Source organism: Crinia signifera, chromosome 1, assembly GCF_055691185.1.
Source record: "Crinia signifera chromosome 1, ASM5569118v1, whole genome shotgun sequence".
Lineage (NCBI taxonomy): Eukaryota > Metazoa > Chordata > Amphibia > Anura > Myobatrachidae > Crinia > Crinia signifera.
Window position 1 is genome coordinate 301,244,395 of NC_139217.1, and position 26,643 is coordinate 301,271,037.

The following is a 26,643-nucleotide window of genomic DNA, read 5'->3' on the forward strand; positions in this document are numbered from 1 at the left end:
TCGCGGGAGTCACCGGGGGTGCCGCGAATTGCCATAAGAAAAAATCAACACAGAAAGGTCAACACATGTAAATGTTGACATAAGTGTGGCACCATGTCGACACATGAGAATGAATATGAAAACATTGAAAAAGTGAAAAATAAATCTTGTCAACCTTTTTCATTGTCGACCATAGCCATGTCAGTGTTTTGCATGTGCCATTTAATCGTGGGGATGCCGTGAATGGGGGGGGGGGGGGGAGAGGGAGGGAGGTGCATACCTGAGTAAGGACACATCTGTATGCCATTTAGGTGCTTCAGGAATGCACACTTAAGGCCCCCATCCACTTCAGTGAGGCATTTATGCCGTACCTCGCAAGCGATACCCCGCCATCTCAACTGGCAGCTCCCGGGTGGCAGGATCGCATATGATGCATCATATGTGGGTCTTTTGCATACGATGTATGCATGCACATGGAGCTCCGGTCCCCCATCCACGGAGCTCCACCATCCCCGGCCTCCGGAGCAGTGGGCGGCATCAATCGTGGCAGCGATGGGGGAGAGGAGGCAGTGCTGTGCTCCCCCGGTGGTGAGCGCCGTACACCCCCGGCGGTGAGCGGTGAGCACCGGAGCACACCAGCAGGAGCAGCAGGATGGCCGGAGCCAGCAGCGCGGCGGTTCCCTCCGCCCCTCCAGCAGCACCATCAGCCTGCGGGCGGCCCCCCTTAACCCCCGGCGGTGAACGGGAGCAGGATGGCCGGAGCCCAGCAGCGCGGCGGTTCCCTCCGCCCCTCCCGCAGCACCATCAGCCTGCGGGCGGCCCCCCTTAACCCCCGGCGGTGATCAGGAGCAGGATGGCCGGAGCCCAGCAGCGCGGTGGTTCCCTCCGCCCCTCCCAAAGCACCATGAGCCTGCGGGCGGCCCCCCTTAACCCCCGGCATTGAACAGGAGCAGGATGGCCGGAGCCCAGCAGAGCGACGGTTCCCCCCACGCAGCACCATTAACCTGGGGGCGCCCCCCCCAGAGACAGCGGTGGTCTGGCCTAGCGGAGGCCCCACACAGACACCGGGAATGCGGCATCCAGGCTCCCGGCGACCATCGGAGGGAGAGGTGAGGGGAAGCTGCATGAGGGCCCCAGTGGTAGCCCCCACTGCTCAGTGCTGGCAGGATCATGTGCTCCAGCTCTCATCCCCAGGAGAGAGACTCCAGTCTCGGCCCAGTGCCCAACTCCATCTCCCAGGCCTCACTGACCCTGCCCAGGCCCCACTGACTCTCCCCCCCCCCCCCTCCTCCAACTCCAGCCCCAGTCCTGACTGACTCTGCCCAGGCTTCGGTGACTCTCTCTCTCTTCCCCCAACCCCCCATCGCCGCCACCACCATCCATGCCGCCCACGGCTCTCCCTACAGGAAGATTCAAGATGGCGCCGCAATGGCTGCCTAGGAACTGTGCACTCAGCCATATGTATCCCGTGTCTCCTGTGTGATAACTGTACTGTCTCTGTTATAACTGTGCTGTCTTTGCTCATACTGTTACCTCATACAGTTACTCACCTGGCTGCTGCAACGACCAGTGGCGCCGCTGATGGCTGCCTAGGCGCTGTGCAGCTCGGCGGGTATGTGTTCCCATGTGATAACTGTACTGTCCCTGCTTATATTGCTACCTACCTGGCTGCTGCAACGACCAGTGGCGCCGCTGATGGCTGCCTAGGCGCTGTGCAGCTCGGCAGGTATGTGGTCCCTGTGTGATAACTGTACTGTCCCTGCTTATATTGCTACCTACCTACCGTTGGAAGACATAGTGATTTATTAGAGAATAATAAATTACGTCTAATCACTACGTCCTACAACGGACTCTGCAGTTTCATTCATAATACATCCTGATATTGGGCAGATGAACTGATATTTTAATTGTCATAGCAGAACTGTTATCGTTTTTGGGAGGTACAAGAATCTAGCGCACTCCGATATCCTACTTTTGCCTGTATCCATTTCTATCTCTCACTAACAGGCAGGGGTTAAAGTGAGGGGGAACGGGGTAGAACTAAGTTCCACCATCTCTAATGGTGAGATGGAACATTTTAACCTCCACATTGGCCCTGCACAGTAATTCTCACAGAAAAGCATTCTAGTTTGCAGGGGGATGCCAAAAACCCTACCACCTGTCCTATCTCTGCCTATGGGGGTGGGGAGGGGGTATAATTAGGTTGCATAGAGAAATGAGTTCCCCCACCTCTGCATGACCACTTTATGCCCTGCTAACTGGAGAGATTTATTGAAGTTGCTGCTGAATTATAGACTAGCGCAACACAGGGACCATACCCTCTTGTTAGTTAGTTATGTATATTTAAAAAAAAAAAAAGAGGCTAAATCCATGTAAAAAGAACTGGTATTCTCAGTATATGTTCATGTGGAGTCTGTCTACCAAGTACAAACTTCAAATTTTAATTGGTCATAGAGCACCAACTCAGGGCACCAGTCTGCCACCAGGAATTTTCGGGCCTGGGACTGATTTCTAGTCCGGGCCTCGGCACCAACACAGGCATTGGCACGGCCCCCACCCTCCGTCACATAACTGTTGGGGGTATTCAATCCCCACCACTATTTCCGACAGGTATTAAGAGGAGGTGAGTTTATTGATACCACCCCACTACTAATAACAGACAATAGAGGACATATCAGGGAATTACAGTATATATAAGTGTGATCCAACTATAATGAATTACCGCACTTTGGGGACCATTTATCCTTTAATATTTGTGGCTATTTCCCAGAAAACACCCGCTTTCAAATGTGAGCCGCAAAATATTAAGTACCCCATGCATGGCCCGCAGCATGAATCTCCGATCCCTGCTGTGATCCCTCCTGCTCCACTCGCATTGGGTAGCATGGGTAATGTAATGCTACCCAATGTATCAATATCAGGCAGCATCGTATCAGGTTCATGCTGAGATGGTGGTAGCCCATTGTAGCCAGTGGGACAGTGAGGTTAGTGGAGTGGTAGTGGTCTGCGCATGTGCAGGCCCCCAGCACCTGGCTGACCAGAGCCTCATGGTGCAGAAAGACAAATCGCAGCAATAGAATCGCATATTACATTGAGATCCTGGACGGTAATATTTCGCCCAGATTGCATTGTATATGTGATCTGTCTTAAATGGGCCCCTATATCTGCTATCCGTCACTAGGAGTGTTAATATCAGAAACAGTTTAAGTATTATGATTACACCATACACCAATCAGCCATAGTATTAACAGGATTGACAGGTGAAGTGAATCACATTGATTATCTCATTACTATGGCACTTGTCAAGTGGTGGGATATATTAGGCAGCAAGTAAATACTCAATTATTGACGCTGATGTGTTGGAAGCAGGAAAAATGAGCAAGCATAAGGATCTAAGCAACTCTGACAATGGCTAGCCAACTGGATCAGACCTTCTCCAAACCAGCAGGTCTTGTGTGGTGTTCCTGGTATGCCATGGTTAGTACCTAGCAACTGGTGAACTGGTTACTGAGACATGGGTACCATCAGTGATCCATTGATGCTAGTGAAAGCTGGCCTGTATGGTCTTTTCTCACAGCAGAGCCATGTAGCAAAAACTACTGAAAAATGTAATGTTGGCTATAGACACACATGTATGGCAGCTTTCTGCACACAGGGCTGCATAGCTGCAGACTGTTCAGATTGCCTATATCAACCCCTTCCCATCACCATAAGTGCCTATAATGTGAACATGAGCTTCAGAATTAGACAATGGAGCAATGGAAGAGGGTGGCCTGGTCTGATGAATAATGTTTTATTTTTCATTATGTGGACATCCATAGGGATGGCACTAATATGTACTATGGGAAGAAGGCAAGCCAACATCAACCGTGTGATGTTCTGGGAAATGCTCTGATGGGGAACCTTGGGTCCTGCATGTGGAGCACTTACCTACTTAAACATTGTTGCAGACCAAGTACACCCCTCTTGGCAATGGTATTTCCTGATGGCAGGGTCCACTTTGGTCAGAAATGATTTGAGGAATATGACAGAGTTGAAGGTGTTGACTTGATCTCCACATTATTTATTTATTTATTAACAGTTTCTTATATAGCGCAGCAGATTCTGTTGCGCTTTACAATTGTAAACAGAGATAAAACAAACTGGGTAACAACAGACCGGCTAGGAGGTAGGAGGGCCCTGCTGCAAGCTTACAATCTACATTACCTGAATATCTGTGGGATGTGATGGAAAATCTGGTTCCAGTTGATAGATCTACAATGTCTAGATTGAGAGTCAATGGGTCTACCCTAAAAAGTCAACATGCAATAGCTCGACAGGGTCAAAAAGTCCACAAGTTAGATTTGAGTTTTTCATGTTGTTGTTTTTTTAAACGGCTTGTTTCTTACTTCACCATCCATGTCGGTATCAAGGGAGAATACAATTTTGACCTGAGCATAGGTAGGCCACAAGCCTGGTGAGCAAAGCGTGTTGACATGGACCCACAATGACATTAATTGGGGGTCCATATCAACAGTTGTTGACAGTAACACCAAAAAGTGTTAAAACCTCATGTCGACCTTTTCACGTGTCTACCGTTTCTATGTCAATCTTTTGACCTATCAACATTTCCCATGTCTACCTTTTCACCTGTCGACCTCTTGACCCTTTCGACCTATTGACTGTCTATCTAATATTCCCTGCCTTGGAAAAACTAGTTTGTGCGTTGGAGGCCTAACCTCACAACCTACAGGAACTAAAGGATCTTCGGTACTTATGTATTACCAATTAGCATACGTACGTTAGCGTAGGGAAATCACATTGCATGGCATGGGCTGTTTTAATGCTGTGCCATGCGATTTTCCTATGTAATTTCTTCACAGCTCTCTTGGCCCCGGCGGATCGCATCGCAAGCAATCACACCTCACGCAAAATTGCATGTGATCGCATGCGATTTTATAGGGTGCGATGCCATTAAATTTACTATACACTTGTATGACACGCAATGAGGTTTTAGGCACCCCCCCCCCACATCAACCCGCCGAAGTGCGGCAAGCGCAGCGAGCCCCGCAAGGGGCGGTTAAACGCGTCCTCCTGATCTTTTCATACCCCTACTATCCACGTCGGCGTGGAGTTGATGTTATATAGTGTTACGAGCGCAGTGAGCCACAGATCCCAAAGTGTGGCGAGCGCAGCGGATTACTTTACATGTATTACGCGTCCCCTTGTGGGGCTTGCTGCGCTCACCACGCTTTGACCTTGGTGGCTCGCTGCGCTCGCCACACTATATAAGATCAACTCCACACTGACGTGGATAGTGGGGTTATGAAACGGTCAGGAGGACGCCTTCCGCCACCCCTCGCGGGACTCACTGAGGTGAGGGGGTGAATAAATCTCATTGCACCTCATAGAAGTGTATAGTAAATTTATAAAATCGCATGCGATTTTGCTTGCGGTGCGATCCCATGCGATGTGCCGGGGCCAAGAGAGCAGTGAATAAATTACATAGGAAAATCGCATTGCATCGCATGGCACTGAAATGGCCCATGTGATGCGGTTTTCTTACACAGAATCGCACACTAAGCAATTTGCTTAGTGGGCGCCCTGCTAATACACAAGTACCAGATCTAATGCTAATGTCCCGGTGCCAGATACCACAGGACACCTTCACAGCTATTGTGGAGTCCATGCCTCGATGAGTCAGAGCTGTTTTTTTTTTGGGGGGGGGGGGGGGAGGGATGGAGACCTACAGGGAGGTGGTTTTAATGTTATGGCTGATCCAAATAGATGCCCCCACTCGCTGCTAAACCTAAACCCCACCCACAGCCTAACTCCTAACCCTATCCCCCTTTCTAAATCCCTAAACCTCCCTCCCCACAGCCTAACCCCCCCCCCCCCCCAAAGAAAACCCCACTAGTGCCTAAACCTAAGCCTACCCCTGCCCTTCCCCCAGCCTAACCAGCTCTGCATACTTACTTTATGTTCGACATCCCGGCAGTCAAGATACCAGTGCCGGGATGTCAGAACCTGGCATAGGTATTGTGAATGCCGCCATCCCCAGATAGACTCTATCTTGATAGTAATGCAGTGAACAAGGAACATAGCCATGTCCTTTCCAGCAGGAAATTCCCCTCTGCACCATACTCCCCACAACAAATCTTTGCAGCCTGGGGACAGTCAGAGGCCCTTATTCTGATCGGTGCGGCCGGAGCCGCATATGCGGCTCTGACCGCACCAGGCGAATCCCCGCCTTCCATACGGATCGCCACGGCCGTCCGTACGCGGACATGTGGCGATCCGCATGAATGTGTACGGGGATACGCCTCCTCCATGGTGGGAGCAGCCCCTGCATTCGATGGTCGCCGAACATCGAATGCAGGGCCGCACGCTCCACCAGGTCCCGCAACACAAGACCACACGGACACTTGTCCGTGTGAAATCTTGTATGGGGGCGGGCAGCTGACATCCGGCGATGTCAGATGCCCGCCCTGTACCCACGCGTCACAGCCTCATTACCATGCATACGCCCCGCGTTTGCATGGGAACGCCCATGAAACGCGGGGCGTATGCATATGTAAATGAGGCTTAGTAGCCCCTCACGCCCCTATCCACCCCCTTTGCGGCGGTCAAAAAACTTGTGCGGCGATTTCGCCTGCACATGCGCAGAGTGCCCTCTGCACATGCGCAGACCGAAAACATCGGCGGAACGGCCGCAAGCGGCCGTTACCGCTTCAATCAGAATAACCTCCAGAGTTATAAATCCTGCTTAAATAAAAATTGGACCATGTTATCAGCACAAGTACAGAGGTGCAACAGTAGAGAATGACCTGCATGCTTACATAAGGACTGATATTACAGTTAGTCCCTATGTAAGCATATATATGCAGGGATTTAATCTCATCCTTGAGTAATCATTCTGGAATGAACACAGGTATTGAAGTTAGCAAAAATTTAATCAGTCTAGACAGATTTTAAGTTAGATGCTTGTAATAAATCTAGCAGTACAGCACAAGCAGAGACAGCTTTCATCATACATGGTCCTTATTTACAGGCCATGATGGATGATATTGGGCCAAACTGCAGATTTAATAACTTAAAATCACTTTAGACGTCATTTAGTAATCTGTTAGGTAGGTAATGCATGAGCACTTTAAACATGTACTGATGAAAGATTTATCTGCAGCAACCAAAGGTTTTCTAACCTTTATGGAGAGAAGTATTTGCTTAGGTCTTTTGTAATGAAATCCATTTTAATAATGGGTGACTACAGATCTCAAGGATACATCTGACCTTTTCTGAAGCTGGATTAAAATATTTTAACTTCAGGAGACCATTTTACCATTCAGCTCAATGCAAACCCTGACGGGGGGAGGGGAAGAAACAATCTGCCATTGTGCAGCATTGACAGAGGTCACCATTCTCTGGGACTGTGTACACTGTCAGTATTTGCACTGCGCTAAGGGCCAACAACACACAGTGATATATGTAAGCAAGCTATAATCCAGATGAGAGACCCAATAAGTTAATACTGAACAAACACTAGGAGAATAATAAAGTGGGGTCAGCGTTAGCACAGATAAGGAGCTGAGGAGTACATTAGGTGCTGATACAAAGACACATAGGGTGACATTTAATAGAATGCAATTTTTAGACACTTTCAAATTCGCCCATTATCACACTTTTTAAAATCACATTTTTTGCCGTGAATTCACATATTTAATGAGGTGTGTGTTCCGGGGGAAAAAGTGCGATAAAGTGTGATAATGGGCGAATTTGAAAGTGTCTAAAAATTGCATGGAGACGCAAAAGCCCAAGATGCTATCAGCCTCTGTAGCGCTGGAACAGCGCTACAGAAGGTGTTAGCTGCGCAGGAGAAAGCCGGCTCACCCCCCTGGGGGGGACCCCTTTATTGGGGGGGGTCCCCACTCCTCCAGGTGCCGCTCCAAGGCTGACATGCCACGGTGCTCATGTTTCGGCCGGGGGACCTTATATAAAAAGTGTCCCCCGGCTGTGGCATGACCCTTCGGGCTGTTGGAGCCTGGTGCTGGTTTCAAAATACGGGGGACCCCCAGATTTTTTGTCCCCTGTATTTTTGGAACCAGGACCGGTCCAAGAGTCCGGGACTGGTTTCCGAAATATGGGGAACTCCTACGTTTTTTTTTGTTTTATCCGCATCTCATTAAATATGTGAATTCGGGGAAAAGTGCGATTTCGGAAGTTTTTGGCGAAAAAAAACCTATTAAATGTCACCCATAGGCCCTTATTCAGATATGATCTGATCACAGTATAAATTTGTTCTCAAAACGGGGCAAAACCATGTGCACTGCAGGTGGGGCAGATGTAACATGTATAGAGAGAGTTAGATTTGTGTGAGTTATTTTGTTTCTGTGCAGGGTAAATACTATTTTTTCACTGCAATTTAGATTTCAGTTTCAACACACCCCACCCAAATTTAACTCTCTCTGCACATATTACATCTGTCCCACCTGCAGCGCACATGGTTTTTCCCATTTTCAGAACAAATTTGTACTGTGATCAGATCTGAATAAGGGCCATACAGTACCGTTTCAAAGGTTTGGGGTCACTTAGAAATTTCCCTATTTTTGAAAGAAATGCACATTTTTTTCAATGAAGATAACATTAAATGAATCAGAAATACACTCCATACATTGTTAAAGTGGTAAATGACTATACTACAAATGTCTGGTTTTTAAAAGGCATATCTTCTACATAGGTCCATTTCCAGCAACAATCACTCCAGTGTTCTAATGGTAAATTGTGTTAATCATGTTAGACTAATGGATGATTAGAAAACCCATGAAAAACTTTGTGCAATGATGTTAGCACAGCTGAAAATGGGTTTGCTCATTAGTGAAGCTATAAAACTGGCCTTTCTTTGAGCTAGTATCTGGAGCATCACATCTGTGGGTTCGATTATACTCTCAGAAATTGCAAAGAAACTGAATATTTCCTACAACAGTGTGTACTACTTCCTTCAGAGAACAGCACAAACAGGCTCTAACTAGAGTAGAAAGATAAGCGGGATGCTCAATGCACAACGGAGCAAGCAGACAAGTACATTAAAGTCTAGTTTGAGAAATAGATACTGCACAGGTCCTCAACTGGCAGCTTCAGTAATTGGTACCTGCAAAACGCCAGTGTCTACATCAGGCATTCCCAACCACGGTCCTCAAGGCACACGACAGTGCAGGTTTTAGTGATATCCAGGCTTCAGCACAGATGGTTTAATCAGATTCACTCAGATACTAATTAAGTCACCTGTGCTCAAGCCTGGATATCACTAAAGGAGCCCATAGACGCTCCGTTTTTGCTGGCTCCATTCTGTACTATGCGATGCGCGCTCCCGCGCATCACATAATACGGTACAAAAAGTATGTGCTGCACATACTTTTTGTACTAGGTACACATCGTATCGGATCGCAGTGCACAATGCATGCACAAGGCATGCGATCCGATACGATGTGTACTTTAAAAGTACAAATCGGACCGCAAAAACGGACCGTGTATGGGGGGCTTAAAACCTGCACTGTTGGTGTGCCTTGAGGATCGTGGTTGGGGAAAGCCTGGTCTACATCTACAGTGAAGAGGCACCTGTTAAATATGGAAATCAATGTAATACTTCAAGGTAAATATGCATAATCATTACTGGCTGACTGAGCAGATGGTCAATTATTGTACTAATGGAAACTGCAATAAAGTAAAATATGATAAATATTCCATTACTAGATGGCACAACAGGATTTAAAGAGTTAACTGGTTTACAACTGTGTGAAGTCTGGAGTCAGTGGGACATAACTACTATTGGACAATTGTATTCTGGGAATGTTTTTAAAACACTTCAACATTGACAAGATTACTCTATCCCAAATGTACACTGCTTCAGATACCTGCAGCTTAGACAGGCCCGTGTGGCACAATTCCCTGTTCACCCACCTAACATACAGGAATCACAAGTCAGGCAGCTGATGACATAAGTTGGTAGTACACACATGATGGGGGTTATTCTGGTTGATTCGCAAGGCTGCAAAAACTAAAACATCAAACATTTTTTTCTATATAAGTCTAGGGCTTCCACTGATTTACTAAAGAACCAGACTGGATGTGGTTTTCACTGGCATGCACAAACACATTCAGAAAACACCATGTTTTTGCCCATAAATGCTGGCTTTCTGTCAATAAAACTGCAATGCACAAGGATATTTATTCGCAAGTTTCGGCCATGAATGCACAATGCAAACTCTACACACGCAGTCCTTTTATAACCGACCAGATTTCAAATTCTCTAACTAAAAATTCATGCTGAATCCATGTAGACTCGGCTTAAGTACGGACATCTACTTTAGAGAAATGCTGAATCAGGCCCATACTACTGACCCAGATTCTCCTTTAGCCGCCTTCTCTCATGTGCTTTTCCTTTTCTCACTTTTACCATCATCTTCTCCCCACTGCTTACAGCATCTAACAATTGGTTCTACCACCCTGCAGCTTACTTCAGTATTATTTATGGCTGCTGAAGCAGCAATGTTTTTAAACCATGTGCATAAGTTACAATGTAGGTCACTGTTTTGTTCATACACTTTCTGTTTATGTACTTTTTGAGGTGCTGCAGACCCTTGTGGTGTCCTGTAAATAAAATATATTATTAATATTAATAATAAAATATTATAATTGTTTTGAGTGGACATATTGTGCTGGATGGTCCAGTTATTTACTCAATGTACATTGTATGTTTACTTATTGTGGCCTTTACAGTTATCACCTACTTTACAGTTCATTCCTCCCAACTGTCCCGCTTTTCGCGTGAACGACCCTTTTTTTGGGACGTTCCCACTTCCCACCCGGGGCCAGCATGGTCCCACGGCAGGGGCAGTTGAAAGTCCCCCAATGTCACCCATAAATAGAAACTGTGCGCATGCACACAGCATCTATTCCTGCAGCCAGAGGGGCTGGGAGCATAGTCACAGAGCTGCTGGGCATGCCCCGTCAAAGGTGAAGATGGGGCATGGCCTTGCCCCTTCCCGCTAGGCCACGTCCCAACATTTCGGCGCACCCTGTCCCTCCTCAGCTCACTCGAAAATTGGGAAGTATGCAGTTAAATCTTCGATATCAATCAGAAATATTTCAGAGGCCAGTGCCTTGCAGGTATACATTATGACTAATATGCAGTGGTGGCTCCAGAGGTGGGCTGCAGCACAGTTCAAGATTCAAATAGGGAAGAAACACCAACTGCCATTGAGTCAGTTTGGATTGGCAGTTGGTATGGTTCTCCTATTTGAATTCTGAACTGTGCTGATGCCCATCCTCTGGAGCCTCCCCTGCTAATATGCCAAGGATGTTTCGGAAAATATCTACCCAATTAGCTTCTTTCTAATAACACTAACACTGTATTTTATTTAAGTTACAGTGTATTCATTTAAGTTTCACTGTATTCAGTAAAGGCCAATCAGTATCATTTTTCTTATTAATAAATGCTTTTTTAGGGTAGAGTAATTCTATGCAAATTTAGCATTTTCTATTGCAATAAACTTGCGACAGATATATATATATATATATATATATATATATATATATATATATATAGACAATCCAAATTTGCTGCACAAAGCTTCCGAAATTATAGTGTCAGTGCCCAGTCAATAAATAAACAATGGGAACTTAAGTTTAGTGCTGTTTTTTTCCAACAGGAGGATTGTATATATAATGATTTACATCCAAAAAAGATACAAAGATAATATATATATAGGTTTTTTTTTTTTTTTTTTTTTTTAACATAAATCAATATGTACTACAATTGCAGGTCGGCACTTTATTTCAGATCTACAAAAATATGCAAATCGTAATTAGGTAATAAAAAAATAGATACAATATGTTGTACAGTTTACATAGAAAGCCCTATGCTTTATTTGTTACCAATGAAATATTATGCACAGACGCAGATACTTATGCCGGGTACACACTAGACGAATGCAAACAAAGGACACACTGAGCGATTTTACAAAGGACCAAAATATATATATGAGTCATTAGTAGTGTACACACTGCATGATTTGCTGCTAGTCGTTGGTGACATTTCACTAGCATACTGCAGGAATGCGCAAGCCTAGCAATGTAATCTGTACACAATGAACAACTGTAACAAATGGTTGTTATTTTCAAATTCGGTAAAAAAATCGTCTAGTGTAGACTCGACTTAAGTACGGACATCTACTTTAGAGAATAAAACTATGACTAAACAAATAATTTATGATGCATATAATGTAGTTCTATCATTAGTCACACAGTATGCATATACCATGTTATGGTAAAACTCCCTGTTTATATACTGTACAATTCCTAAAAAATAGATTTATGTGTAAATACAAAACAAGTAACTTATATTATAGACTTTATTTGTTCAAATATATACAAGCAAGGAAAATACTTAAGATTTGCATTTTTTTTTTCCAACTTTTTAAATAAACCAGCAATTCAGTGTTTGGTACCGTTTATTTCAATGAATACATCCATGTCTAATATGAAAAGAAAAATGACTTAAATAAAAATGAACAGTAGCTCTTCCTACCATTCCCCACACAGAGAAAGATTGTTTTCCATCAGCACTTTCAGAGAAAATGCACAATTTTTAGGCATATATGTAAAAACAATTATATTTACACCTCTACTGTCTACCTTGCAGACAAAGTACAATTTCTACCTTGATTGGTAGTCTTGAAATGTTTATTTAACTTATGTATACTAAGCTGTACTGACACTGTATATAAATGTGCAAGGAGTTGTTCAAGAAAAATGCTATATTGTAATAGAAAATGATTGTTTCCATGTAAATCAAAATGATCAGTTAACCATTAATATTCCATGCTAGTACTCTGATTCAACATGGCTGCTTCATTGACTTATTAGAACCACACTCAATTATGAATTTTTATCAGAATACATTTTCACAAGTTAGATCATTTACATATGATAATTTAGGCCCTTATTCTGATCGGTGCGGCCCGATCAGAATATGCGGCCAGGACCGTGCAGGCGAATCCCCGCCTTCCATACGGATCGCCACCTCCGTCCGTACGCGGATATGTGGCGGTCCGCATGAAAGTGGACGGGGATACGCCTCCTCCATCTTGGGAGCAGCCCCTGCATTCGATGGTCGCCGAACATCGAATGCAGGGCCGCACGCTCCACCAGCGCCCGCCACCCTAGACCACACGGACACTTGTCCGTATGAAATCATGTATGGGGGCGGGCAGCTGACATCCGGCGATGTCAGATGCCCGCCCCCTACACATGCGTCACGGCTTCATTACCATGCATACGCCCTGCGTTTGCATGGGAACGCCCATGAAACGCGGGGCGTATGCATAGGGTAATGAGGCTAAGTAGCCCTTCACGCCCCTCTCCGCCCCCTGTGCGGCGTCTAAAGAATACGTTCGGCGAAACCGCTTGCACATGCGCAGAGTGACCTCTGCACATGCGCAGTCGAAAACCATCGGCGGTATGACCGCATGCGGAAAAATCTGCACCGATCAGAATAAGGGCCTTAATCTTCTTATTACACAAAGCAATATGTTTGTTTAAAGATTGTCTTTTGACTTTTTACTATTTTAAAAAATCCTACGTTTCAACTAATTTAAAACTACTACCTACTGTAGGTAAATATGTTTTTAAACAGCTTCTACCCTTACTCAGTAGTTTGGCAGCTGCACCAGGACTGATTTGAGCTGTAATACAATCTTGTTTTTATAACCAGTTATAAATGGTGGCAGAGTAATGCAGGCCATACATCCTCAATTCCATGTTCTGGAACACGAGTCAGAATTTTCATGCCAAATCTGAAATATATTTTGCATCAGAACCCTTTGAATGGGGACAGAAATGTAACATGAGTCACATTCATATGCAACATGTCACATGTCAAAACTGATTGCTTAACATTCATTTTTTTTTTGGGTGTGTGTGTGTGTCAGTCTTAAGTTTAGGGTCTCATAAGTGTATAGCATTACAATAATATTGTAAAAATTATAAGGCGAGCAAGTTTAAATAAATATAGAAGTCCCCTCGGCTCCTATGTCCATTCTGTTGTAACATGAGTCACACATATAAACCATAAAAGTAAAATACTAAAATTGAAAATGTCTATTCTGTTTCTAAGCATTAATTATGACTATTTTCCCCAGAGATTATTGTCATATGTTTTAAGTGATTAATGAATTCCAATTTCATTTTTGTGTGTGGTGCATGTAAACTCAAAACATGAAATGTATTGTGAGCCACATGTAATGACCCATGTTCAAAATTCCTACTTCACCAATTCTCAAACTATGTTGATTAGAATCATTGAATTGAGCATTTCCAGTGTGTCAGATTTTCATAAAACCCTTGACCCAGGAATCGGGAGAATAGTAAATTGCTGCAATACTCCCTTCATGTATGAATCCCCTTTCATGTGTGATCTGGGGACAAATTACAACCTGCAGTCTCTTGATTGCATACTGAGTGACTGGTGCTCCTACCCATCCCACCTCCACCTGGTTATTGGAGAGGAACTGAGGAACCTTGAAAACAATGGTAGCCACAGCAGTTAGAACTACAGTAGGTGGAGGGGCAAAACTAGGAAAATATTTTCCTAGGTGGTGGTGCAGAATTAAGCATATATTAAAACTTGCTAAAATTACCTTGCACAAATTGTTTATTGGTGGTGCTTTGTTTCATGTGTCTACTTATATAACTGACAAGCCTAGAGCATTGTTATGTTCCACTGGCATTGCTCATGTTGCTTCTGTGGTTAGATGGATTCATCAACTCTGAAAAACCTGTGAGTCATATTTTCTGAAGCTGGATCTATGGAAGAGTCCCCTGGTGGAATAAACAAATTGTAATTAGAAGAGTGATATGCTGTAAATAACCAGACATAAATTAAAACAGGTTGAAACAGTCCCAATACATCTATATGCATAACAAATAAATATGGATGTAATAGCATTAAAATAATTACCCAAAGGGGACAATTCCAGTTCACATGCAGTGAACCGGATTCGCTGGCCATCCGACACCTCCTTCCCATGCAGCAAGGGGCGGGCTGCGGGGTTGGCCAGCTGGTGTGTGTGTGTGTGTGGGAGGGGGGGGGGGCGGACTGGGGGGGTCCATAGGGCAGGCAGCGGGATCCCTGCGTCGCAGCGGGCAGCGGGGTCCCAGCGGCACTGGGCATTAAGTCAGCAGGGTCCCTGTGGCATGTAGCGGGGTCCCTGCGGGGTAGCCAATCGGCGTCTGGCCAGTGTTCTCAAATTCAGCAACGCTTCCCAAGCCCCCACCCGGCGAATAGCGTGTGAAGCGCTGCTGAATTTGAAAACACTGGCCGGACACAGATTGGCTGAATCTCAGCCAATTGGCGTCCGGCCAGTGTCTTCGAATTCAGCAGTGTTTCCCGTGCCACCGCCCAGCGAATAGCGCTACTATGTTCACATCTGCCGCACGGACCCGCTGACTTAATGCCCAGTGCTGTAGAGATAGAGACCCCGCTGCCCGCCACGGGGACCCCGCTGCTCGCCCCACGGATCCCCGATGCCCCACCCCCCCAGCTCCCCAGGGATATACATGCAATAAATCGCATACAAATTGGAGCCAGTGTAGGGGGGCTTTTATATTTGTGAATGATTTCTCCTGCTGCAGGCAAATGCCAGGGGATGTATCTTCCTAACACATCCACTTGCATGGTTGCGAGGGGACACAGTGGCGGGGAAGATATTCGGTGGGCGGCATCACAGGGACACAGTATCACAACAAACAAAGGATTTTTATAAAATGCAATGAGTGCATTGAATAAAGCCAATGTCTGCTTACTGCGTTTACTAGGACCCTAAAAATGTGAATACAGGTTCTCGCCTTATTTAAACACCATTATAAAACTGTAGCTACATGCACAAAATCAGCAGTATATGAACCTATGACTTTCATCCAAAAGTGACCTTTCATCAGGGTGCATGATATTTGGACTGGATGAAAACCTTGTGGTCAACAAACACCTTCTTTGTTAATTAGGCAGCGCTCTCCATGGCAGGCACAAAACGCTGAACAAACTTGCTTGTAATTCCCTACATGCCAGGAATGCTTTCACCTAGCTCCAGCCATCTGTAAAGTGAAGGAAGGGTCCAGCCCACAACTCTGAGAATCCTCATTCTGTTTACAATCTACAGAAATAATAGCTCTATTGTCGCTAACCCAGTTGTTAGTCATAAACAAACTGAAAGCACAACAAGCTTTCCCCTGAACAAACCGACTGTGACATGCTGGCAATGACATTGGTAATGGACGGAAGGAGGAAGCTGCGGTTTCACAGGTGTTACAGGACACACACAGAGCCTCATCAAGGAATACTTCTTAGACATACGGTGATTTATATTACGCTTTTATCATAAAGTCAATGCCTAACCAGCAAGCAATTTGAAGTATTTTCAGTGGGGAGATAAGAATGTGCAGCTTGTTGTATGATCCAGGTGCCAAGTACATACCTCTTATCATGAGATGTGCAATTTCATAAAGAATTTTAGAAATATACGCTGTAGTTAGAATTAATTATAATGCTCTGTAACATTTTAAAAGATAAGCTATCAGTTTAAGTTACTGACGAATAATGGTGATTACAGTATGTCAGCATTGCAATCTTCACAAGGAATAAACAAAATCCCTTAAAAAGATACACTATTATACAAACAATCCGGCCTTTTGTGCCGTCCCTATAATCTTCTCTGAATATAACTAATAATGCAGATAGATATATGCTGCTTCGCTTTACTCCAAACATGTGAGAACATATGTCCATTTGTTCCTGAAGCTCACAGTGTTTGTCTTACGCTATTTGAAATAATGGCTAGTATAACCGGATGCATTCAGTATCCCATCAGTGAGATCCAGAGACATCCCAGAAGTATATGGGTTATATGGGATAGGGTTAGGCACTAGAGCAGGGGTGGCCAACCAGTCAGAGACAAAGAACCAAATAATATGTTTAGGGACGCCGAAGAGCCAACAACATGCCCATACATACATTTATACACCGCCACCCTCATACATACATACATACATACATACATACATACATACATTTATACACCGCCACCCTCATACATCCATATAATTCCTCCTTCATACAAGCATACATATATCCATACATACACTGTCTCTCTCATATACATCCATCCACTGCCTCTAACACTATATATATATATATATATATATATATATATATATAAAAACAAACTCTACCTCCATCAACACAACACAGTGCAGCTACATAGATATGCAAATTCCCCCTCCCAACGCAGCTCTACTGTGGCTCCACACATGTACTGAAATTCTCCCCTCCCCCTAACACAACCAACCCCTGGCTGCTGCACAAGGCCACCTTCCCTGGGTAACAAAGGGTAACTTACTGATAGATGATTGCATACCTCCCAACATGACCCATTCCAGGAGGGACACATTGCTTTGTTTCTGGACTTTTCTCTTAATGTATAATTGTTGTCCCATGTTAATGGATAAGAAAGGTGTTCTACACATGGTAATCATAAATTAAAAGAAAAGTCCAGAAATAGAGCATTGTGTCCCTCCTGGAGAGGGTCGTGATGGGAGGTATGTGATTGCTCCCTGCTTATGGCCACTTCAACTAAACTGCCAGCTCTGTTGCCGCTGGTCAGCTCAGCGGTCGTGTGCATCTGCTGTAGTGGTACACCATGCTTGTCTTCCCACAAGGAACACGCAGGGGGGGGCGGTGGGTGCTCGCTATGCTGTCGCTCACTGTGTGGGGAGGCATGGGTTGCCTGATCACAGGGGTGACTGAAGGAGCTGCGGCTCATTAAGGAAGGAGCTGCAGGTTGGCCACCCCTGCACTAGAAGCAGGGCTAGGATTAGACAGTGTGTGTGTGTGTATTAGGGTTAAACTGCATGGTTACGCTGCAGGGTGGGGTGGGTGGGGGGGTTTAGGTTAAGCTGGTGGGAGGCTTTGGCAGGGGACAATTAAGGATAGTGATAGGGTTACAATACTTACAGGGACCCATCGAGATACAGTTGTCCAGGCTGATCATCCTGACCATTGGGATATTGACTGCTGGGATTTCATCCCCAACCCAGTGTAACAGGTAAAGATATCTACTGTATAGAACATGGGGTATTTAACATGCAGCTCCTCAACGGATATGAAACTACACATCCAAGCAGGTCCTCGCACAGTTCTTCCACTGAAGATCTAAAGGGTTGATTTATTAAGCTCAACGAAGTGATAAAGTGTTTGGTTTTTAGCATCGGCCAATCAGCTCCCACCTGTCATTTTTCAAACCAAGCCTGTAACTTCACAGTTAGGAAATTATTGGCCGGTGATAAAAACCAGACACTTTATCACTTCACCAAGCTTAATAAAACTGCCACTGAATCCAGAATCCGCTGTTCTGTTTAACCCTGCATTATGGATTATTTTTTATTTCCTAATTAGTTTAGTTATTATAACAGTTATAATGTCCAGAGTGTACAGCTTAAAGGGGCCTGTAACAGAAAGCACAGCAACAACTGCTGAAAGTTTCATTCCATCATTAATACAATATGGATGTTTTAACAGTCCTGTAACATTCACCTCACATCATTGCGATTCTTTACCACAGCTTTGTACAGCTCAGGAATCTTGCGCTCAATCATGGGCCTGAGGTTCTCTTTCAGTCTATTGTAGTTTTTCTTCAATTCTTGCTGATATTCCTTCTGATCAGAAGTAATAAGCCTCTTGTTTTTCTCTACTGCCTCCCCGCACCTACAAATGAAATAATTGTAACGTTATAGGTGTATGAATTGTCTATAAATAGTACAGGTAGCTAGGAAATATGGATGACAATGAATTTCAGTGACTCCATTCTTATGTGACATGAACTATGCTCACATTTAAACGGATATTAAACATAAAATACACATTGCTTTATATAATCAAGTAACTTCAAATTGTAAACATTTATGTGAGACTTCAATAACCCCATTTGACACTAATTGTGACCCTTATATGACTTAAAATAGAGCACAAAATTAGCTTTAATTTATACACGTTTGAGTACTATGTAAGTATATATCTGGTATAACTAATGCAAAATACAATAAAAAAAAATTCAGATTATACCCATCCAGGTACATCTACGTATGTCACATGCAGCATTATCAACTGGAGAATGAAGACCGTAAGACAGGGGTGTCCAAACCAGCCTTCAAGATCTAGCAATTGTTCACGTTGTGGATCTGTACAATGTGACAGGAATAAATGCAGCACGTTTGAAAACGTTAGTTATTAATAACTACACCCAGGGCTATTTTTCAGCAGGCTCCAGCAGGAACTGAGGCCCGTATTCTAGTTCATTCTTTCTGACAAAATATTTCTTAGATGGACAAAACCATGTGCACTGCAGGTGTTACTTGTGCAGAGATAATTAGATTTGGATGGGGTTTTACACCTGCCTCACCTGCAGTGCACATGGTTTTGTCCATCTAAGAAATATTTTGTCAGAAAGAGTGAACTAGAATAAGGGCCTCAGTTCCTGCTGGAGCCTGCTGAAAAATAGCCCTGACTACACCTGTGAACTGTTGGTAGATCTTGAAGACCGGTTTGACCAGCCTAGCTGTAAGAGGACATTGCCTGTAAGTAGGAATAAATATAATGAGAAAAAGTTTCCTATTACAGATGTGAGTACCACCTTTACTTACCATGAACAGGTCTGCACAACAGTCATGGTACAAAGGCCCTCAATCTGGTTGGCTCGCAAAACAGCGTTAGTTTGCTGCTTTGCAAGCCTTGTAGCGCCCGCCCCCCAATGATGTGCGTCTGAAAGCGCACCCCCACTGACGTGCATCCGGAAGCGTGCCCCTGCTATAAGAGTGATAATGTGCTATACACTGTTAGCAACAAATCCATATAAACAAACAGATTAAATAAAATGATTTGCTATGGATTACAGCACATGTTCTACTTGTCTCATTTTATGGAAGCCCTATGGTGTTTTTTTCTTCAGGAAAATATCCAGTATTATTATGTTCTGTAAGTGGAATCTCCCATGGAATCTTTATTAAAACCATTCTTCCATTGTAGTGTAGGTTCACACCTGGAGAGCAAACAGGGAGACACACCCAGCATTCCATAGAAAGAAATCAGATAAGACTAAACTCATATTACATATTATTTCTCATTCAAAAGAAACAGAATATAAAAATTCCACAACTTACTACATGGTATGTTACCTATCTCTCTGCTACTAACCATCCTTTCCCCATGATACTACTGGCCTCTGCATGTTCTGCCTGCTCCAGCCCCATGCCTACGCCTGTCCCACTAGCTTCTATTGACCTCTGCCTCAAAAGCAGGGGCACCAACATTTCGCTATTAGTATGGCAGAAAAAACTAGTTAAGCTCAATGTGGCAGTTCTATATTTTTATGCCATAAGAAAATAATAATAATAATAATAATAATAATAATAATTATTATTATTATTATTTTATTTAGATAGCACTCTTTCTCCAATGGAACTCAATGCACTTAACAGTGAATGTAATACAGTACAGGAACAATGAAATAGAGAAAAGCTTTACATAGACTACAAAGAGCATGGAGATACTTGAGGGAATTACAGAAATTCTTGAGTTAACAGGAAAGTATTGAGTCTGTTTTTGAAGGATTCTAGAGTGGGGGCCTTTGGAACTGTGCGGGTAAGTGAGTTCCATAGAGTCGGAGCCTCATGGCTAAAAGCTCGACCCCCAGATGAATTACAGGAGATTCTAAGTCCTTCATCTACAGATCGCAGTAATCAGGTGGGACAGTGTGGAATCCGAAGCTGCCTCAGGTACCTTGGGCCCTGGTCATGTAGGGCTTTGAAGCTCAGTGAGTTATTCTTGAAGATGATTCGCCATCTTATAGGCAGCCAGTGAAAGGAGTAGAGAAAGGGAGTTATGTGGCTAGGACTGGGCTGGTTGGTTAACAGGCTGGCAGCTGTGTATAGTACCAGCTGTAATCGGAGCAATTCTTTTGCTGGGAGAACAAGTTAGAGGGCATTGTAGTAATCTAATTGAGATAATACAAATGCGTATATGACTTTTGGCAGATCTTCAGAGGGAATTAAGTGTTTTTTTTTATCTGTTTATGTTCCTCAGATGAAATGATTGTGGCTGATATCTGATGTTTAAGTGTCAAGCAACCATCCAGAACAACATCAAGATTCTGCAAATGATCAGAGTTTTGTAATTTTGTACCCCCAAGTGTCAGTCTAGTTGGTTGGCCATGCTGCAGTATTGTCCTTCGATGTTGAGGCACTATCATAAGGACCTTTGTTTTATCAGGACTCAGTCTTGTCCATCTGGCACTCATCTACTCCTGGAGTTTATCTAGACAGCCATTTAGAGATGTTATTGGTTTCTCAGTGCCCGGAGCAAAGGACAAGTACAGCTGTGTATCATCTGCATAGCAGTTGTGGACCAGGCCATGGTGCCTAATTAGTTTACCCATTAGCAGCATGTACACTGCAAAATGCATGGGGGATAGTATAAAACCTTGTGCTTCCACATGCCAGACTCCACAATATATCTGTTTATGGACCCTTACACATGCCTATTGAGCCCATGTAGAGAGGCGGGAAGGCACACTTTCTTAATCTGGCCCTCACAGGAGCAAACTAACTGTGACCGGCAAGCTAACGCAACCAAGCTCCAAGCCAGGAGTCAGATGCCATCCCACTCAAAACTAATCTGTTTTTCTCATTAAAAAAACTGTTTCATTTAGTCTTTGTGGTTTTAATCATGAGAATGAGTAGACATCATCTTTCCTGGAGCTCATGCACTATACATAGAAGTGCAGCTGGAAAGAAAAAAATACATCCTGTACATCAAAATGAGACCTTAACACCACCAGCTCTGAGCTGATATAAAAGAGCTATAAATAATGATATAATTAAAATACAAATTCATACAATGTCCAAAATAGTTTTTTTCTTTCTTGAAGCAAAGTGGCAGGGGTGAGGTTCTCACCTCACTCTCAGCACACGTCCTACTCTAGTTTTCTGTGTGTTTAAAATCACCTGCTCATTAAACATTGCAAGATGAGAATCTAGATGCTGGTGGCTCCTTTCTAGTGGTGGCATACATGAGATTCTCACTATGCCTCCCAGCTCACAGTCTATTCCTGACCTCCTCCTGCCCGACCATCAAATCACCTGCCCTTCAACAATGATTACAAGAAGGAGCACAGTGACTGCTGTATTTCCTGTGGTCATTGTATCAGGACCACACTGTAGGAAAGAAGGCATTATACACAGGCATTATACACAGGATGGTGGGGTGGACTCTTGTGGCAACAGAGCTGCAAATACAATATCTGTTGTGCTGCCATTGGCACAACTGGAATCTATAGAATCCCAAAATGCTGTAAAGTATCTAATGTTCTGGCTTACTCATCAAGTTCTTTGTTATGCTTTTAGCATTCTAGTCCATCAGTCTGTGGCCTTTGGGCCTTCTCTTCCAGTCATTTTCCTGTTTGTAGTATTCTTGGTGTGCTGCATTCCTGTCCTAGTCCTTTTGTATATTACAGCATCTGCCTATTTTCTATAAGTGTTATACCTCTGTCAGTTTCTTTGTCTTACACATTCTTGGTCTGGAAATAGTGCCTGGGGGGCGTATGATTATTGAGGATTGCTTTCTATGAAAAGGAGGCTGCTTTAGTCACAACTAGTGGTTCAGGTGTCAGATATATCAAATTGCCCGGTTGTTGCAGTACATTATGTTTGCATGTATGTTAATCTGTAATCTTCCAGAATACTTCAGTTATTTTCCCTGGTTCTGTTTATCTGGCATTGAACCCCTAACACATCTAAACATCTGCTTGCATTGTGACTCTCATTTCATTATCAACTTGCTTTGTCTCAACCTCTACTATGGTTATCCCTTTTATTTCTATGTAATCATATTTTTCTGCCATGCTTCTTCCACCTCTCTTTCCCTGATTGTGCTACTATACATAGGTGACTTATCCTGCTATACATACTCTCTCCCTCTGTGCCATAGTTGCCACCTTAGCAATGCAGCACATTTATAACACCTAACAACGCAATGATATAGAGCTGCAATCAGAAATTGTGGGGCCCAGTAAAAAATAAAGATGCTGGGCCTCCCTAATATCCATGTTCTCAACCTCTCCAATACCACAAACAAACATTGGATACAGACATATCCGGGCTCATTTATCAACGAGTGATAAAACTTATTGTGGATAATAAACTTGTTGTGCATGATAAATGGTGCTCCAGCCAAGCTTCTAAATGTCATATATTTAGCTCCTAACTGTCATGTGTTTGAAAATGACAGCTGTGAGCTGATTGGCTAGAGCACAATATATCATATGCAATAAGTTTTATCACTCAGAATGAGTTTTATCACTTGTTGATACATGGGTCCCATAGAAGGAAGACTGAGAATAACATTTAAAATGCAGGCATATGGCTCTATTAGTTAAGTATCTTCTCATGGCACATGAGTAGAACTTGAAGGCTGCTCATTCCACTGAGCACATCATTCTCAGGTGGATAACTTACATATTACAGTGTGTCTCTATTACAAGGGGTAGCCCTTTTTCTACAGATCGATAAATGCACCCAAAGGCCTCAGGCTTGGAGACAAACTCATAGCACAATTAAAGCGGTAAGTGAACGCAGGGCCAGTGCTAAGGTGTTCGTCGCCCTCAGCATGTGAAACAGCATGTGGAAAGAAACAGGTGTGGTCACAAAGAAGGTGTGTGGCCACACATTTCAAATAATGGCACAATCTTATTCACATTACACTGCAAGTAGTGCCCTTGATTCATATTGCACCACATAGTAGTGCCAATAATTCCCTTAATATTACACAGTAGTGCCCTTTACAACTAGTGCCTACAGTAGTAGTGGTGCTTATACCAGTGCTGTAAGCAAACATTTTGGTGCCCTGTGCCAGAATGGAAATTGCTGCCCCCTATATCCACAAATGTAGAATAGTGTGCACCAAAAATGTAGGGGTGTGGCTTTGTGGGGAAGGGGCACGGCCACATAAAAGTACCAATAACACCAGTATGCCCATTATTACACATTATGCCACACACCGTAATGCCCTTTACACAATATGCCACACACCGTAATGCACCTTACACAATATGATGCAGATAGTAATGCCCATTACACATTATGCTGCACACCGTGATGCACATTACACATTATGCCACACACCACAATGCTCCGTACATACCACACACTGTAATATCCATTACATATGCGACTTCCATACACCATAATGCCGTTTACACAATATGCCACACACAGTAATTCCGATATCACATTATGCCACACATTATGCTACACATAATGCCCCAGTACTTCTGCTTATACACATCATGTCCCCAGTCGTAGCAACTCTTACACACATTATGCCTGTAGAAGTAGCGCCACTTACACAGATTGACTGGGCCCCAGGGAATGCAGACGTTCCTCTGTCTGCTGGGGGGAGCGGATGACATCACATGACATTAGTGCCCATCTTTAATTCAGAGAAGACTGTGCAGCCAAAAAGTATGTCCTGGGCTACCCTTTGGCTGTGTGCAGAGGAAAAGTCATTTGATGGTGAGTAACCATCAAATGATTTTTCCCCTGTCCAGGCACATGCAAGCGGATGTGTAAGTGTAAACATCCTCTAGTAGCATGGGCGTTTCTGGTGGCAGGGGGCTTGTGTTTGGTGGCTAAGCTCCAAATAAACGCAGCATAGTGAGCAGATCTGAAAGTAGTGCATATACATAATTCCCACTGTAATAGTTACACATACTCACATGTATATGTAACTATTAACACCCCCCCCCCCCCGTTATCCTGTGTGGCTCCGCCCCCTGATGTCCGTGTAGCTCCACTCTCCATAATGCCCTGACTGGCTGTGCTATCATTCACAGGGGGTGGAAGGGAGCTTCATGCTGCTCAACTGCCTGTCTGAGCAGTGTGTGTCACTGTATGATAGGCGCAGCAGCAGCGACTATCAGTGGGGATGCAGAGCTGTGAGAGCGCCTCTCCTGGCTGGTGCCTCCTGCTCTGCATCCTCTGCTGAGTGGGTAGCGCCGGCCCTGAGTGAAGGAGACAAATATCACTGACAAGTCAGTCAGGATCATTAGTGCAAGGCACCTTAGACAGCCATGTAACTCCTGTAGCCTACACTATACAGAGATTGGTTTAGTGCTGCGCTCTGTCACTAAGATTCTACCATTGGTTGAGTAAAATAAATGTTTTTTATTGCTGTGCAAAAAATAATAATAATCATGCATAGAACAAATGCTCTTTTCAATACAGTGTCCAGTCACTGAGGCTGGAGAATATGTATTCCCTCAAGGGCAATTAATCTATACAATGAAGAATAAGAAAAACGAAAAAGATGAAAAAAATTGTATATAACACAAATGTATCACAAATAGTCTGAATAATTTTGAACAATTGTCACTGCTTCAAAATGATGTTATCGGACCGACAGTGTAGGATAATGAAAATGAGAATCGTGCAACCAATTTATGATGCCGATTGTCTGTCAGATTAATTGCGTGGTGTGTACCCACTCACTGGCGGAGATACCGTAAGGCAGCCCCCGCCGCTGCTTGGGGGAGCGGGGGCTGCGTGGGCGCTGGGTGCTGGACTTGTGGCAGAGAAAATAGTTTTTGCGGGCAGCGGGAGCGGGGGCGCCGGACAAGTGAGTGTCCGGCTGCGCAGTGCGCAAACTACACAGTATGCGGCTGCTGCTTATTGTGCCCATCTCCTAGGCCCGCCCGTCCACCGCCGCCTGCCACTGCCCACCGCCTGCCACTGCCCGCCGCTGCCCGTGCGCTCGCTGAGTCGGCGCGGGCGCGGCCATGATGGATCTGTAAAAAAAAAAAAAATTGACGGGCGGGCAAGGTATCCAATGGGAGGGGGTGGGCGTCTGGGGGGCGTGGCCTTGTAGTGTCAGACTGAGGCAGGGGAAGCAGCAGTGTCTGCTGGTCCCTGCCTCAGCTTCCTTCAACTGCTCCTACATCATCACGTCACACGCTGGAGCCTGGAGGAGCAGGGAAGCCAGCAGGAGGGAAGAACAGGAGAAAGTGAGGGAAAAGGAGAGACAAAGTCGTCCCACCCAGTGACAAACTTGTTAACAGAGGTTTGTTTTTTATACACCAGTACTATTAAAAAAAGTATATGTGTGTGTATATATATATATATATATATATATATATATATGTATTTATATATAGATATATATACACACCTACACACACACACACACACACACACACACACACACAGACTGTATAGGTGGGATCAGGCAGCCTGGAGCACCGTAGTAAGGGGACGCAGGCGCATCTTCCGGGGGCTGGCGAATCTACCGCCAGCCCCTGCAAGAATGACGGGCACTCCATCTGTATGTATATATATGCATATGGAGTGCCCATCATTCTTGCAGGGGCTGGCGGTAGATTTGCCAGCCGCCAGAAGGGAAAGTGCGCACACAAGATGCGCGTGCGTTCCCTTACTACGGTGGTCCATGCCGCCTGATCCCTCCTTTCTGCTCCCCCCTAAACCTGCACGTCTCCCTGAAGTGGAGACGGGCAGGGTACAAGTCCCCTGCCGCCT

General features: G+C 44.3%; 1 protein-coding gene across 4 annotated transcripts in view; it reads right to left on the reverse strand.

Annotated features, from left to right (window-relative positions):
- Positions 1-12,347: 12,347 nt before the first annotated feature.
- DOCK8 (dedicator of cytokinesis 8) overlaps positions 12,348-26,643 on the reverse strand; it is a 161,603-nt gene continuing 147,307 nt past the window's right edge. For all 4 annotated transcript variants that reach the window (XM_083186050.1, XM_083186049.1, XM_083186048.1 and 1 more), the window contains 2 exons: positions 18,599-18,769; positions 12,348-14,832 (listed from right to left, as the gene is read on the reverse strand). In XM_083186050.1, the coding sequence (XP_083042176.1) occupies positions 14,775-14,832; positions 18,599-18,769 (229 nt within the window). In that variant the 3' untranslated portion in view covers positions 12,348-14,774. The remainder of the gene's footprint in view (positions 14,833-18,598; positions 18,770-26,643) is intronic.